Genomic DNA, 16,494 nt, shown 5'->3' with positions numbered 1-16,494 from the left:
GCTCTCACTTGCTCTTTGGCACTGGTGCTCTCTCGCTTGCCCTCTGGCGCTCTCTCACTCGCTCTCTGGTTCTCTCTCGCTTGCTCTCTGGCGCGCTCTCGCTTGCTCTCTGGCGCTCTCTGGCGCTCTCTCTCTCACACGCTCTCTGGCGCTCTCGCTCGCTCTCTGGCGCTCTCGCTCGCTCTCTGGCGCTCTCGCTCGCTCTCTGGCGCTCTCGCTCGCTCTCTGGCGCTCTCGCTCGCTCTCTGGCGCTCTCGCTCGCTCTCTGGCGCTCTCGCTCGCTCTCTGGCGCTCTCGCTCGCTCTCTGGCGCTCTCGCTCGCTCTCTGGCGCTCTCGCTCGCTCTCTGGCGCTCTCGCTCGCTCTCTGGCGCTCTCGCTCGCTCTCTGGCGCTCTCGCTCGCTCTCTGGCGCTCTCGCTCGCTCTCTGGCGCTCTCGCTCGCTCTCTGGCACTCGCTCGCTCACTCTCTGGCACTCTCGCTCACTCTCTGGCACTCGCTCTCTGGCGCGCCCGCTCGCTCTCTGGCGCGCCCGCTCGCTCTCTGGCGCGCCCGCTCGCTCTCTGGCGCGCTCGCTCGCTCTCTCGCTCGCTCTCTGGCGCTCTCTCGCTCGCTCTCTGGCGCTCTCTCGCTCGCTCTCTGGCATTCTCTCGCTCGCTCTGTTCCGCGCTCTCGCTCGCTCTCTGGCACTCGCTCGCTTGCTCTTTGGCGCTCTAGCTCTCTGGCACATGCTCTCTAGCACTCGCTCTCTGGCGCTCTCTCCCTGGCACTATCGCTCTCTGGTGCGCTCTCTTGCTCGCTCGCTCTTTGGCATTCTCTGGCGCTCTCACGTTTGCTCTCTGGCGCTCGCTCTCTGGCCCGTCTCCCCTGACCCTCACGCCTAACCTCTCTGGCTCTTACGCGCGTCACACTCTCAATGCTTGCACCTTTTGCAGGCGTAACCACGCTCGGCACTGTGACGGGTACCATCGGAGGGACCGCTGGCATCGGTGCCACAACCAGCCTCACCGGCAGCATGGGCACTTTCTCCAGCCAGCTGCTCAACCAGGCAGTCATCACCGTCTCTGGGGCGCAGTCCGGCTTGTCAGCGACGGGCAGCCTCGCCAGCAGCACCATGCCGTCCATGGTAATGCAGGTACAGTCTCATTCCGGGCGCTAATCTGAGTTTAACGTTTGAGTGCTATTATCCAATTTCTATTGCAAGTGTTGAACAACTTTTTGTAAGGAAGAATAGAATAACAGTATGTTATTAGGTGAAGGGAAAATCCAGAGCTCTACGGTACGGATTGATCTCGGTGTCCCCGTATGTACAAAGGTTCATCATATAGGCACAGCGAGTGTTTGGGAAGCAGAGAAAATAGAAGCAGGAGGAGGCCATTCGGCCCTTCGAGCCTGCTCCGCCATTCATCACGATCATGGCTGATCATCCAACTCAATAGCCCAATCCTGCTTTCTCCCCATAGCCTTTGATCACCTTCACCCCAAGTGCTATATCTAGCCGCCTCTTGAAACATACAATGTTTTGGCCTCAACTACTTCCTGTGGTCACGAATTCCACCGGCCGACCACTCTCTGGGTGAAGGAATTTCTCCTCATCTCTGTCCTAAACACCCTATCCTCAAACTGTGACCCCTGGTTCCGGACACACCCACCATCGGGAACATCCTTCCTGCATCTACCCTGTCCAGTCCTGTTAGAATTTTATGGTTTCAAAGTGGATAACCTCGCATTTCTCCAAATTATACTGCATTTGCCATTCATTAGCCCTCTCACTCAACTTGTCCAAATCACACTGAAGGATCTCTGCATCCTCCTCACAGCTCACCCTCCTGTCACCTGCAAATTTGGAGATATTACATTTAGACCCCCCCCATCTAAATCATTGATATTTATTGTGAATAGCTGGGGTCGCAGCTATTCCTGCTGTCCCCCACTAGTCACTGCGTGCCATTTTGAAAAAGACCTACTCTTTGTTTCCTGTCTGTTAACCAGTTTTCTTTCCATCTCAATGGGGCGGCACAGTGGTTAGCACTGCTGCCTCACAGCTCCAGGGTCCCGGGTTCAATTCCAACCTCGGGTGACTTGTCTCTGCGGAGTCTGCACGTCCTCCCCGTGTCTGCGTGGGTTTCCTCCCACAGTCAACAGATGTGCAGGTGAAGTGAATTGGCCACGCTAAAATTGCCCCTTCGTGTCCAAAATGTTAGTGGGGTTACGGGGATAGGGTAGAGGCGTGGGCTTAATTCGGGTGCTCTTTCCAAGGGCCAGTGCTGACTCGATGGACAGAATGACCTGCTGTGCTGTAAATTCGATGAAAACACTAACCCTTGGGAAGGCCAATGGAATGTTGGCCTTTATCGCAAGGGAGGGGGAGGTAGAGTGAGAGTGTAAAAGCCGGGATGGAGGTCATTAAGAGAGGGTTCGCAGGACCGATTCCCGGGACGAAAGGGGTTTGTCTGGTGAAGAAAGGGTTGAGCAGGTCGGGGCCCTGTACCCATCGGAGTTTAAAAGAACGAAAGGTGATCTTATTCAAATATATCAGATTCTTAGGGGCTGTAATCTCCAGCCACTACAACACTCCCTATCTCTGTAACCTCCTCCAGCCACTACAACACTCCCTATCTCTGTAACCTCCTCCAGCCACTACAACACTCCCTATCTCTGTAACCTACTCCAGCCCCAAAACTCTGTCCTGTCTCAGTGACCTCCACCAGCCACTAAACACCTCCCTATCTTTGTAGCCTCCTTCCGCCCTCCCTATCCCCGTAACCTCCTCCAGCCTTCCCTAGCCCCGTAACCTCCTCCAGCCCTCCCTATCCCCGTAACCTCCTCCAGCCCTCCCTAGCCCCGTAACCTCCTCCAACCTTCCCTAGCACCGTAACCTCTTCCAGCCTTCCCTAGCTCCGTAACCTCCTCCAGCCCTCCCTATCCCCGTAACCTCCTCCAGCCCTCCCTATCCCCGTAACCTCCTCCAGCCCTCCCTACCCCCGTAATCTCCTCCAGCCTTTCCTAGCCCCGTAACCTCCTCCAACCTTCCCTAGCACTGTAACCTCTTCCAGCCTTCCCTAGCTCCGTAACCTCTTCCAGCCTTCCCTAGCTCCGTAACCTCCTCCAGCCTTCCCTAGCCCCGTAACCTCCTCCAGCCTTCCCTAGCCCCGTAACCTCCTCCAGCCTTCCCTAGCCCCGTAACCTCCTCCAGCCCTCCCTATCCCCGTAACCTCCTCCAGCCCTCCCTACCCCCGTAATCTCCTCCAGCCTTCCCTAGCCCCGTAACCTCCTCCAACCTTCCCTAGCACCGTAACCTCTTCCAGCCTTCCCTAGCTCCGTAACCTCCTCCAGCCTTCCCTAGCCCCGTAACCTCCTCCAGCCCTCCCTATCCCCGTAACCTCCTCCAGCCCTCCCTACCCCCGTAATCTCCTCCAGCCTTCCCTAGCCCGTAACCTCCTCCAACCTTCCCTAGCACCGTAACCTCTTCCAGCCTTCCCTAGCTCTGTAACCTCCTCCAGCCTTCCCTAGCGCCGTAACCTCCTCCAGCCCACCCTACCCCCGTAACCTCCTCCAGCCCACCCTATCCCCATAACCTCCTCCAGCCCTCCCTACCCCCGTAACCTCCTCCAGCCCTCCCTATCCCCGTTGTGGTGATGTGCATCAATGTAAATGTACGTAGGCTAGCTAGACACTAGAGGGAGCACCAAAGACATCACACACACACACTCAACCACTAGATAAGTTAGATAGGACTCGACCAATGGACATTCACGATACACAAGGAGGTGACATGACCACAGGGGGGGCATTACACCAACCCATATATAAAGGACACCGCACACATGATCTGCCTCTTTCAAGTGGAGACAGTCCGTGAGTACAGACACAGGGTTGATTCAATATTACACCCACCATGTGGATTGCAGCAACTGGTTAGTCAGTCTGGGTAGCTATAGTAGGATTAGCAGTAGTGTCGAACCCGAGTAATAGAACTGTAAATAGTTTAATAAACGTGTTGAAGTTATCTCCACGTCTGAACCTTCCTTTGTCAAGTGCACCACAAGGAAGCCGCTTATGTGACATCTACAACATAACAAATCACCCGCAACCTCCTCCAGCCCTCCATGTCCCCGTAACCTCCTGCAGCTCTCCCTCTCCCCGTAACCTCCTCCAGCACTCCCTATCCCCGTAACCTCCTCCAGCCCTCCCTATCCCCGTAACCTCCTCCAGCTCTCCCTATCCCCGTAACCTCCTGCAGCTCTCCCTATCCCCGTACCCTCCTCCAGCACTCCCTATCCCCGTAACCTCCTCCAGCCTTCCCTATCCTCGTAACCTCCTGCAGCCCTCCCTATCCCTGTACCCTCCTCCAGCCCTCCCTATCCCCGTACCCTCCTCCAGCCCTCCCTATCCCCGTACCCTCCTCCAGCCCTCGAATAACGACGAGTCAGAATACAGGAGGGAGATAGAGAACCTAATGGAATGCTCCAGCGACAACAATCTCTCCCTTAATGCCAGCAAAACTAAAGAGTTGGTCATTGACTTCAGGAAGCAAAGTACTGTACACACCTCTGTCAGCATCAACGGGGCCGAGGTGGAGATGGTTAGCAGTTTCAAATTCCTAGGGGTGCACATCTCCAAAAATCTGTCCTGGTCCACCCACGTCGACGCTACCACCAAGAAAGCACAACAGCGCCTATACATCCCCAGGAAACTAAGGAAATTTGGCATGTCCACATTAACCCTTTCCAACTTTTACAGATGCACCATAGAAAGCATCCTATCGGGCTGCATCACAGCCTGGTATGGCAACTGCTCGGCCCAGGACCGCAAGAAACTTCAGAGAGTCGTGAATACCGCCCAGTCCATCACACAAACCTGCCTCCCATCCATTGACTCCATCTACACCTCCCGCTGCCTGGGGAAAGCGGGCAGCATAATCAAAGACCCCTCCCACCCGGCTTACTCACTCTTTCAACTTCTTCCATCGGGCAGGAGATACAGAAGTCTGAGAACACACACGAACAGACTCAAAAACAGCTTCTTCCCCACTGTCACCAGACTCCTAAATGACCCTCTTATAGACTGATTTCATTAACACTACACCCTGTATGCTTCATCCGATGCCAGGGCTTATGTAGTTACATTGTATATGTTGTGTTGCCCTATTATGTATTTTCTTTTATTCCCTTTTCTTCTCATGTACTTAATGATCTGTTGAGCTGCTCGCAGAAAAATACTTTTCACTGTACCTCGGTACACGTGACAATAAACAAATCCAATCACCGTTACCTCCACCAATTCTGGCTTCTCGAGCCCCGATTCCCATCGCTCCACCATTGGCGGCTGTGGCTTCGGCTGCCTGTGGGGGCCCCTAAACTCTGGAATCCCCTCCTTAAACCTCTCCTCCTCTTCCTCGTTGACCGAGCTGTTTTTCACATTCTCCGTGATCTCCCCATGTGAGTCGGTGTTGACCTTTGCGATGTGCTATTTGTGTTGGGGTTTCGCGGCACCAACGTGCATTTCTGTAGCGCCTTTGAAATGCGTAATTCCCGCCCTTGCTCCCACTTCACCTTCCAGGCTGCACCCGAGGCCACGCGGGTCAGGTTAATTGCCGCGCCCACCGGAGTCGAGTCGGCATCGATCCAGGAACTGCCGGTGACCATCCTCGCCTCCCCCACCACAGAGCAGCCCTCGCTGGGGCACGTGCAGGACGGTGTGCAGGCAGAGGGGCAGGCGACCGGGGGCCTGCCGCTGGTCTGCTCAAACCCACCCCACGAAACGTCGGAGACCAACACCACCAACACTGCCACGACGGTCACGGCAAACATGGGCGTGAACCAGGGTAAGGACTGTGCCGCTCGCGTTCCAAACGTTCCAGGGACCATTTTGCCACACTTGGAACGGGGTGGTTTTGAGTGAGCTAATTGAGTAGAGAATCTAGCTGCTTGTTTGATGAGCTATTTACCTTGCAGAACACGGGGGAAGGTTCACTCCAGCTTCCCTGATCTGAATAATGGACGCTCCCCCGGAATGGACAGGACCTGGGGTTAAATATCTCAGACAAAAAAATGGCTCCTCACGCATTATGCTACCCTCCGACAGTGCGGCACTGCCTCAGCACTGACCCTCCGACAGTGCGGCGCTCCCTCGGCACTGACCCTCCGACAGTGCGGTGCTCCCTCAGCACTGACCCTCCGACAGTGCGGTGCTCCCTCAGCACTGACCCTCCGACAGTGCGGTGCTCCCTCAGCACTGACCCTCCGACAGTGCTGCCCTCCCTCAGCACTGACCCTCCGACAGTGCGGCGCTCCCCCAGCACTGACCCTCCGACAGTGCGGCGCTCCCCCAGCACTGACCCTCCGTCAGGGCGGCGCTCCCTCAGCACTGACCCTCCGACAGCGCGGCGCTCCCCCAGCACTGACCCTCCGACAGTGCGGCGCTCCCTCAGCACTGAACCTCCGACAGTACGGTGCTCCCTCAGCACTCACCCTCCGACAGTGCGGCGCTCCCTCAGCACTGACCCTCCGACAGTGCAGCGCTCCCTCAGCACTGACCCTCCGACAGTGCGGCGCTCCCTCAGCACTGACCATGCGACAGTGCAGCGCTCCCTCAGCACTCACCCTCCGACAGTACGGTGCTCCCTCAGCACTCACCCTCCGACAGTGCGGCGCTCCCTCAGCACTGACCCTCCGACAGTGCGGCGCTCCCTCGGCACTGACCCTCCCGACAGTGCGGTGCTCCCTCAGCACTGACCCTCCGACAGTGCGGTGCTCCCTCAGCACTGACCCTCCGACAGTGCGGCCCTCCCTCAGCACTGACCCTCCGACAGTGCGGCGCTCCCCCAGCACTGACCCTCCGACAGTGCGGCGCTCCCCCAGCACTGACCCTCCGACAGGGCGGCGCTCCCTCAGCACTGACCCTCCGACAGTGCGGCGCTCCCCCAGCACTGACCCTCCGACAGTGCGGCGCTCCCTCAGCACTGAACCTCCGACAGTACGGTGCTCCCTCAGCACTCACCCTCCGACAGTGCGGCGCTCCCTCAGCACTGACCCTCCGACAGTGCAGCGCTCCCTCAGCACTGACCCTCCGACAGTGCGGCGCTCCCTCAGCACTGACCATGCGACAGTGCGGCGCTCCCTCAGCACTGAACCTCCGACAGTACGGTGCTCCCTCAGCACTCACCCTCCGACAGTGCGGCGCTCCCTCAGCACTGACCCTCCGACAGTGCAGCGCTCCCTCAGCACTGACCCTCCGACAGTGCGGCGCTCCCTCAGCACTGACCATGCGACAGTGCGGCGCTCACTCAGCACTGACCCTCCAACAGTGCGGCACTCCCTCAGTACTGACCCTCCGACAGTGCGGTGCTCCCTCAGCACTGACCCTCCGACAGTGCGGCACTCCCCCAGCACTGACCCTCCGACAGTGCGGCGCTCCCTCAGCACTGACCCTCCGACAGTGCGGCGCTCCCTCAGCACTGACCCTCCGACAGTGCGGCGCTCCCCCAGCATTGACCCTCCGACAGTGCGGTGCTCCCTCAGCACTGACCCTCCGACAGGGCGGCGCTCCCTCAGCACTGACCCTCCGACAGAGCGTCACTCCCTCAGCACTGACTCTCCGACAGTGAGGCGCTCCCTCAGCACTGACCCTCCGACAGTGCGGCGCTCCCTCAGCACTGACCCTCCGACAGTGAGGCGCTCCCTCAGCACTGACCCTCCGACAGTGCAGCGCTCCCTCAGCACTGACCCTCCGACAGGGCGGTGCTCCCTCAGCACTGACCCTCCGACAGGGCGGCGCTCCCTCAGCACTGACCCTCCGACAGTGCGGCGCTCCCTCAGCACTGACCCTCCGTCAGTGCGGCGCTCCCTCAGCACTGACCCTCCGACAGGGCGGCGCTCCCTCAGCACTGACCCTCCGACAGTGCGGCGCTCCCTCAGCACTGACCCTCCGACAGTGCAGCTCCCTCAGCACTGACTCTCCGACAGTGAGGCGCTCCCTCAGCACTGACCCTCCGACAGTGCCGCGCACCCTCAGCACTGACCCTCCGACAGTGCGGCGTTCCCTCAGCACTGACCCTCCGACAGTGCGGCGCTCCCTCGACACTGACCTTCCCCACGGGGCAATCCTTCAACACTGACCCTCCCCACGGGCCAATCCCTCGACACTGCCCCTCCCCACGGGGCAATCCCTTGACACTGACCCTCCCCACGGGCCAATCCCTCGACACTGACCCTCCCCACGGGGCTCACCCTCGACACTGACCCTCCCACGGGGCGCACCCTCGACACTGACCCTCCCCACGGGGCGATCCCTCGACACTGACCCTCCCCACGGGGCAATCCCTCGACACTGACCCTCCCCACGGGGCAATCCCTCGACACTGACCCCACGGGGCGCTCCCTCGACACTGACCCTCCCCACGGGGCGCTCCCTCGACACTGACCCTCCCCACGGGACGCTCCCTCGACACTGACCCTCCCCACAGGGCAATCCCTCGACACTGACCCCCACGGGGCGCTCCCTCGACACTGACCCTCCCCACGGGGCAATCCCTCTACACTGACCCTCCCCACGGGGCAATCCCTCAACACTGACCCTCCCCACGGGGCGCTCCCTCGACACTGACCCTCCCTATGGGGCGCTCCCTCGACACTGACCCTCCCCGCGGGGCAATCCCTCGACACTGACCCTCCCCACGTGGCAATCCTTCAACACTGACCCTCCCCGCGGGGCAATCCCTCGACACTGACCCTCCCCGCGGGGCAATCCCTCGACACTGACCCTCCCCACAGGGCAATCCCTCGACACTGCCCCTCCCCGCGGGGCAATCCCTCGACACTGACCCTCCCCGCGGGGCGCTCCCTCGACACTGACCCTCCCCGCGGGGCAATCCCTCGACACTGACCCTCCCCGCGGGACGCTCCCTCGACACTGACCCTCCCCGCAGGGCAATCCCTCGACACTGACCCTCCCCACGGGGCGCTCACTCGACACTGACCCTCCCCGCGGGGCAATCCCTCGACACTGACCCTCCCCACGGGACAATCCCTCGACACTGACCCTCCCCGCGGGGCAATCCCTCGACACTGACCCTCCCCACGGGACGCACCCTCGACACTAACCCTCCCCGCGGCGCGCTGCCTCGACACTGACCCTCCCAGCGGCGCGCTCCCTCGACAATGGCCGTCCTGCAGCGGCGTGGTCCCTCGATACTGCTTTGTTCTGGTTTCAAATTTCTCCTGGTTGCGTCCTGCACATCCTCTTTGTATCAGTTTTTCGGCACAGGGTGAGCTGGTGGGAGGGGCTGCTGTTGCACCCGCCCCTCTGTTGTGTCGATTGGGTTGGAGGAGCCCACATGCCTCAGCCCGAATAACCTCTGACCTCTTCCGCAGTCCAGCCCCCGCCCACCAATGCACAGGGCCTCCCGGAGACGGTCCACGGGGAAACGGCGACGGCGGGCACGACAAATACGGCAACCACTGTCTCCGCGGCGCAGAGCGGGGCCAACACCACGGTGACGCAGTCGACCCCGGCACCTAGCCCCTCCATCCCGGTAAGTGAGTGCATGGCTCGAATGTCGTTTCAGACAAGACATTCCACAGGCCCCCACTGCTCTTGCCGTTGACTTTTGCAGTGCTGATGACTCACTCCGAGGTTGCAATGCTAGACCAGCACTCTGCTGCAAGAATTAACACCCATTCGTAGCGAACGCTTCACAGATCCGGCAGCTCCTATTTAACAAGGCGACGCAATTAACTGGCATTTGCTACGTTCCATGTCTGAGTCCGATTCTTAACTTTCGTTTGTACTTCAGAAAATCTTATGCAGAACTAACTGTCCACTAACATAGCCTCTATGCTACTGAAATGATTATTATTACACAGGAGAGCAGGGATTGTGGAACAAATATGTAAGGACTGGGGCAAATTCACAGCTAACCTCTTGCTACACTGTCCCCATCAAACACTCCCAGGACAGGTACAGCACGGGGTTAGATACAGAGTAAAGCTCCCTCTACACTGTCCCCATCAAACACTCCCAGGACAGATACAGCACGGGGTTAGTTACAGAGTAAAGCTCCCTCTACACTGTCCCCATCAAACACTCCCAGGACAGATACAGCACGGGGTTAGATACAGAGTAAAGCTCCCTCTACACTGTCCCCATCAAACACTCCCAGGACAGGTACAGCACGGGGTGAGATACAGAGTAAAGCTCCCTCTACACTGTCCCCATCAAACACTCCCAGGACAGGTACAGTACGGGGTTAGATACAGAGTAAAGCTCCCTCTACACTGTCCCCATCAAACACTCCCAGGACAGGTACAGCACGGGGTCAGATACAGAGTAAAGCTCCCTCTACACTGTCCCCATCAAACACTCCCAGGACAGGTACAGCACGGGGTTAGATACAGAGTAAAGCTCCCTCTACACTGTCCCCATCAAACACTCCCAGGACAGGTACAGCACGGGGTCAGATACAGAGTAAAGCTCCCTCTACACTGTCCCCATCAAACACTCCCAGGACAGGTACAGCACGGGGTTAGATACAGAGTAAAGCTCCCTCTACACTGTCCCCATCAAACACTCCCAGGCCAGGTACAGCACGGGTTAGATACAGAGTAAAGCTCCCTCTACACTGTCCCCATCAAACACTCCCAGGACAGGTACAGCACGAGGTTAGATACAGGGTAAAGCTCCCTTTACACTGTCCACATCAAACACTCCCAGGACAGTTACAGCACGGGGTTAGATACAGAGTAAAGCTCCCTCTACACTGTCCCCATCAAACACTCCCAGGAAAGGTACAGCACGGGGTTAGATACAGAGTAAAGCTCCCTCTACACTGTCCCCATCAAACACTCCCAGGACAGGTACAGCACAGGGTTAGACACAGAGTAAAGCTCCCTCTACACTGTCCCCCATCAAACACTCCCAGGACAGGTACAGCAAGGGGTTAGATACAGAGTAAAGCTCCCTTTACACTGTCCACATCAAACACTCCCAGGACAGTTACAGCACGGGGTTAGATACAGAGTAAAGCTCCCTCTACACTGTCCCCATCAAACACTCCCAGGACAGGTACAGCACGGGGTTAGATACAGAGTAAAGCTCCCTCTACACTGTCCCCATCAAACTCTCTTAAGGAGAGGTCTTTCTCTGTCTGCTGTGGCAGAGGTGGGTTTGAATTGTGATCATTTGTTATTGATGGAATCTTTCTTCCCCCCCCCCCCGACCCCGAACTCCAATCCTATCCTCAGGGCGTCTCTTCGAAACCGGAAGGTGGTGACGTAACAACGTCGACGGAGAAACCCACGTCCTCGACTGCCGAGCCGGTACCAGCCCCCGAACCCCCTCAGGCCGCTGGCCAGGAGCCACCCATGGCCCCAGCTGTGGCCGAGAAGGGCACTGCGCCCGAGCAGCTGACCCCTCCACAGGAGTTGATGGCGGAGACGATGGCGGGGCAGGGCGAGCTGACGGGCCTGACGCCGGAGGAGCTGGCGGTGACGGCGGCCGCCGAGGCGGCGGAGCAGGCGGCCGTGTCGGAGGAGGTGCAGGCTCTGGCCCTGCAGGCAGTGCTGCAGGCTGCCCAGCAAGCTGCAATGGGTAGGGATGACGAGCAGTGTTCAAAACTGTCATCGGGAGTGTCCCTTTGAGAAAAGTTTTTGTCTTATCACATGGCTTCAGTGATGTCATTGTGTGGGTCGAGCTGGGCTGTGGCTCTGGGTTTCTACTTTTGTTTTGAGTTTGGAGTGCACCGGTTGAACAACTGTTATGTCAACTTGACAGCGCAGATGTGGTCTTCCCTCGGCACTGAAACTCCTGACAGTTAAGAGTTCCCTCAGTAGTGACCCTCCAACAGTGCGGCACTCCCGCAGCACTGACCCTCCTGACAGTGCGGCGATCCCTCAGTGCTGAACCTCCGACAGTGCGGGGCTCCCTCAGCACTGACCCTCCGACAGTGCGGGGCTCCCTCAGCACTGACCCTCCGACAGTGCGGAGTTCCCACAGCACTGACCCTCGTGACAGAGCGACCCTCCATCGGCGCTCCTTCAGCATTAACCCTCCGATCGCGTGGCGCTCTCACAGCACTGACCCTCCAACAGTGCGGCGCTCCCTCAGTACTGAACCTCCGACAGTGCGGCGCTCCCTCAGTACTGACCCTCCGACAGTGCGGCGCTCCCTCAGTACTGAACCTCAGACAGTGCGGCGCTCCCTCAGTACTGAACCTCCGACAGTGCGGCGCTCCCTCAGTACTGACCCTCCGACAGTGCGGCGCTCCCTCAGTACTGACCCTCCAACAGTGCGGCGCTCCCTCAGTACTGAACCTCCGACAGTGCGGCGCTCCCTCAGCACTGACTCTCCAAAGGTGCGGCGCTCCCTCAGCACTGACTCTCCAACAGTGCGGCGCTCCCTCAGCGCTGACCCTCCTGACAGTGCAGCGCTCCCTCAGCACTGACCCTCCGACAGTGCGGTGCTCCCTTAGAACTAACCCTCCAACAGTGCAGCGCTCCCTCAGCACTGACTCTCCAACAGTGCAGCACTCCCTCAGCACTGACCCTCCGACAGTGCGGCGCTCCCTCAGCACTGACCCTCCGACAGTGCGGCGCTCTCACAGCACTGACCCTCCAACAGTGCGGCGCTCCCTCAGTACTGAACCTCCGACAGTGCGGCGCTCCCTCAGTACTGACCCTCCGACAGTGCGGCGCTCCCTCAGTACTGACCCTCCGACAGTGCGGCGCTCCCTCAGTACTGAACCTCCGACAGTGCGGCGCTCCCTCAGCACTGACTCTCCAAAGGTGCGGCGCTCCCTCAGCACTGACTCTCCAACAGTGCGGCGCTCCCTCAGCACTGACCCTCCTGACAGTGCAGCGCTCCCTCAGCACTGACCCTCCGACAGTGCGGTGCTCCCTTAGAACTAACCCTCCAACAGTGCAGCGCTCCCTCAGCACTGACTCTCCAACAGTGCAGCACTCCCTCAGCACTGACCCTCCTGACAGTGCAGCGCTCCCTCAGCACTGACCCTCCGACAGTGCGGTGCTCCCTTAGGACTGACCCTCCAACTGTGCGGTGCTCCCTCAGTACTGACCCTCCGACAGTGCAGCACTCCCTCAGTATTGCCCCTCCCGTCAGTGCGGTGCTCCCTCAGTATTTAACCTCCTGACAGTGCCATGCTCCCTCAGTACTGACCCTCCTGACAGTGCGGTGCTCCCTCAGCACTGACCCTCCAACAGAGCGGCGCTCCCTCAGCACTAACCCCTGACAGTGCAGCGCTCCCTCAGCACTGACCCTCTGACCGTGCGGCAGTCCCTCAGCACCGACCCTCTGACAGTGCGGTGCTCTCTCAGCACTGACCCTCCCACAGTGCGGCATTCCCTCAGCACTGACCCTCCGACAGTGCGGTGCTCCCTCAGCACTGACCCTCCGACAGCGCAGCACTCCTCAGTACTGACCCTCCGACAGTGTGGCGTTCCCTCAGCGCTGACCGTCCGAGCCCTCCGATAGTGCGAAGTTCCGTCAGTTCTGACCCTCCGACACCGCGGCGCTCCCTCAGCACTGACCCTCCGACAGTGCGGTGCTCCCTCAGCACTGACCCTCCGACAATGCCACGCTCCCTCAGCACTGACCCTCCGACAGTGTGGTGCTCCCTCGGCACTGACCCTCCGACAGTGCGGCGCTCCCTCTGCACTGACCCTCCGACAGTGCCGCGCTCCCTCAGCACTGACCCTCCGACAGTGCGACGCTCCCTCTGCACTGACCCTCCGACAGTGCCGCGCTCCCTCAGCACTGACCCTCCGACAGTGCCGCGCTCCCTCTGCACTGACCCTCCGACAGTGCCACACTCCCTCGGCACTGAACCTCCGATGATGCGGCGCTCCCTCGCTGCTGACCCTCCAGCGCCGTTGCCCGTCAGTCCACTCCTTACATAGTTTGGTGTCAAACACCTTTGATAATGAAGCCGCTTGGACTGTATTGCAGATAAATGCAGTGTAGGTGCAGAGTTGAGGTACTGTATCGCCGTTGCTGTTGGCTTGACAGAATTACACCGTGATATCTTTGGATGGGAAATTTACATTTACGATCTGAAATATATTGACGCATAGGAATTGGTAATAGATAACGGTTTGTGGGAGGTGGCTTTGTCACGATTGGTTTGTCTTTATAAACGAGTCGGATGGAATATAATTATTGGTCTTGTTAATTTGCTTTGCAATTTGTGTGTTAATATCTCTGGTTCCATTTGAGGTCCTGGGGAGGCGATGGAAGTGTCGGAGACGAGACAGCCGGCACACGAGCCGGGCCTGGGTCAGCTGAGCGCGGAGGCCAACGATGCCCAGCAGACAGCCCTCCCGCTCGCCGTGCTGGCTCACCAGGACCTGGCGGTGCTTGTTCAGCAACAGCAGCAGCAGATCCAGGCGGCCGGGCAGAGCCAGCCCCAGCTGCCCACCGAGGCTCTGGCGCCCGCCGACAGCCTCAACGACCCGGCGGCCGAGAGCAACGGGCTGGGCGAGCTGGGCACGGTGACGGAGAACACGGGCCCCAACCCCCTCCTGCCTCTGGCGGCCACTGAGAGTAAGTAAGCGCTTTGGCTCTCTCTCTCTCTCTTTCTCTCTCTCGCTCTCTCTCTCTCCACCCCCACCAATCCTCTGTCTTTCTCACCGAAACCTATGCTGGCTCCCGTTCGCTGGAACACAGATCCAGCATTTCCTCCGGATACCCAATCACCCCGATGCTTCCCTCTCGCTGTCCGTTCGTCCATCATTCAGCTGACCATTGACCCGCTGCACTGACTGCCGGCCTCAACACCTCAAATTTACATTCTCAACCTTGTGTTCAACCATAGTCCCTCCCCTATCACTGTACCCTTCTCCAGCCCCTACCATCCACCGCGTCTCTGTAACCTCCTCCAACACCAACATTCCTCCCCATCTCTACAACCTCCTCCAGCCCCTACAACCCTCCCTATCTCTGTAACCTCCTCCAGCCCCTACATCCTTCCCTATCACTGTAACATCCCCCAGTCCCTACACCCCTCCTATCTCTGTAACATCCGCCAGCCCCTACAACTCTCCCCACCTCTGTAACCTCCTCCAGCCTCGACACCCCTCCCTATCTCTGTAACCTCCTCCAGCCCCTACAACCCTCCCTATCTCTGTAACCTCCTCCAGCCCCTACAACCCTCCACATCTCTGTACCTTCCTGCAGCCCCTACAATCCTCCTGGTTTCTGTAACCTCCTACAGCCTGTACAACCCTCATCACCTCTAACCTCCTCCAGCCCTTCCGATCTCTATTACCTCCTCCAGCTCCTACAACACTCCCTATCTCTGTTACCTCCTCCAGCCCTACAACCCTCCCGATCTCTATAACCTCCTGCAGCCCTACAATCCTCCCGATCTCTGCAACCTCCTGCTGCCTTTGCACTCCTCCAATTCCAGCCTCTCAAGCGCCCCCTTGAGTCAACTCTGATTATCCAAGGTGTTGCCAAAGGGATAAAAAGAGGGACTAGACTAACAACCAATTCAGTGAATCGGTTGAACTCCTATCGTGGCTCATTATTTGTGCTTGAAGCGATATTCATACAGAGAGAACCATCCTCTGCAAACAAAAGGTATATGCTCGGGCCCTACGTCTTTATGTTTTAGCTCCGCGACCCTGTAGATCTCCATTGCTCCCTCCACTGCAACACCTCGGCCAATCGGATTTGACTTGCCAACCAATTAGCACCCTGCTCTCCAGCGGTTAAATAGTTGTGAGAGTTTGCGATTCTGGCATTCTTGCGTTGTTCCCGACGAGTGCGAGACAAAAAGCTTTGGCTGTGTGTCTCACTTTCTGCCGGGCGTGTCAGACTTGGAAAATGCGGCCGAGGATGTGGGATTATCGGAAAGACATGGCCACTGATTAGTAAGAGCCCTTTTCGGGAAGGCTCCCTGACGTCCTTAATCCGACCTGGGCCTAGACGTGACTCCAATCCAGTCCCCAAGCCCATTTGCCAGTGATGGAGAAAAGGAATGAAATCTGGAATTCTGTTTGGGGGTCGGGAGGGGCACGTGCTTGTTATTCTCTCTCTTCCCCTCCCCCCACCCCCCCCCCCACCCCCCCTCCCAGGTGGAGTTTATTGGGCGGGGGTGGGGGGGGGGGGGGGATGTTACACCCGGGCCTGGACTCATTGGGGTTGTTTCGTGGTCTTGCTCCGCAGGTTTGACACCGTCCAGCTCTCTCGCCTCTCCGCAGCCGGTTTCTGCGGCAAGTTCTGGCAAGCTGCAGGCAGCGGCGATGTTGCCGGAAGTGGCGAACGGGATCGAATCCTCCGCTGTGGTAAGTTGCTCACTGCGTGTGTGTCTGCGTGTATGTGCATGTGTCCAACTAGGGAAGGGGCTGTACTGGACCTGGTATTGGGGAATGAGCCCGGCCAGGTGGTAGAAGTTTCAGTAGGGGAGCATTTCGGGAACAGTGACCACAATTCAGTAAATTTTGAAGTGCTGGTGGACAAGGATAAGAGTGGTCCTAGGG

At 58.7% G+C, this 16,494-nt stretch overlaps 1 protein-coding gene across 3 annotated transcripts in view; it reads left to right on the top strand.

Annotated features, from left to right (window-relative positions):
* LOC140398970 (host cell factor 1-like) overlaps positions 1–16,494 on the top strand; it is a 119,884-nt gene that overhangs the window by 80,473 nt on the left and 22,917 nt on the right. For 2 of the 3 annotated variants that reach the window (XM_072487985.1, XM_072487987.1), the window contains 6 exons: positions 934–1,133; positions 5,561–5,825; positions 9,373–9,533; positions 11,242–11,587; positions 14,228–14,554; positions 16,181–16,299. In XM_072487985.1, coding sequence (XP_072344086.1) covers positions 934–1,133; positions 5,561–5,825; positions 9,373–9,533; positions 11,242–11,587; positions 14,228–14,554; positions 16,181–16,299 — 1,418 coding nt within the window. The remainder of the gene's footprint in view (positions 1–933; positions 1,134–5,560; positions 5,826–9,372; positions 9,534–11,241; positions 11,588–14,227; positions 14,555–16,180; positions 16,300–16,494) is intronic. The other variant, XM_072487986.1, reaches the window with a different exon arrangement.

The sequence above is a fragment of the Scyliorhinus torazame genome, chromosome 22, assembly GCF_047496885.1.
Source record: "Scyliorhinus torazame isolate Kashiwa2021f chromosome 22, sScyTor2.1, whole genome shotgun sequence".
Lineage (NCBI taxonomy): Eukaryota > Metazoa > Chordata > Chondrichthyes > Carcharhiniformes > Scyliorhinidae > Scyliorhinus > Scyliorhinus torazame.
The sequence above is the reverse complement of the archived record's forward strand: the minus strand, read 5'-3'. Positions and strand labels throughout refer to the sequence as shown.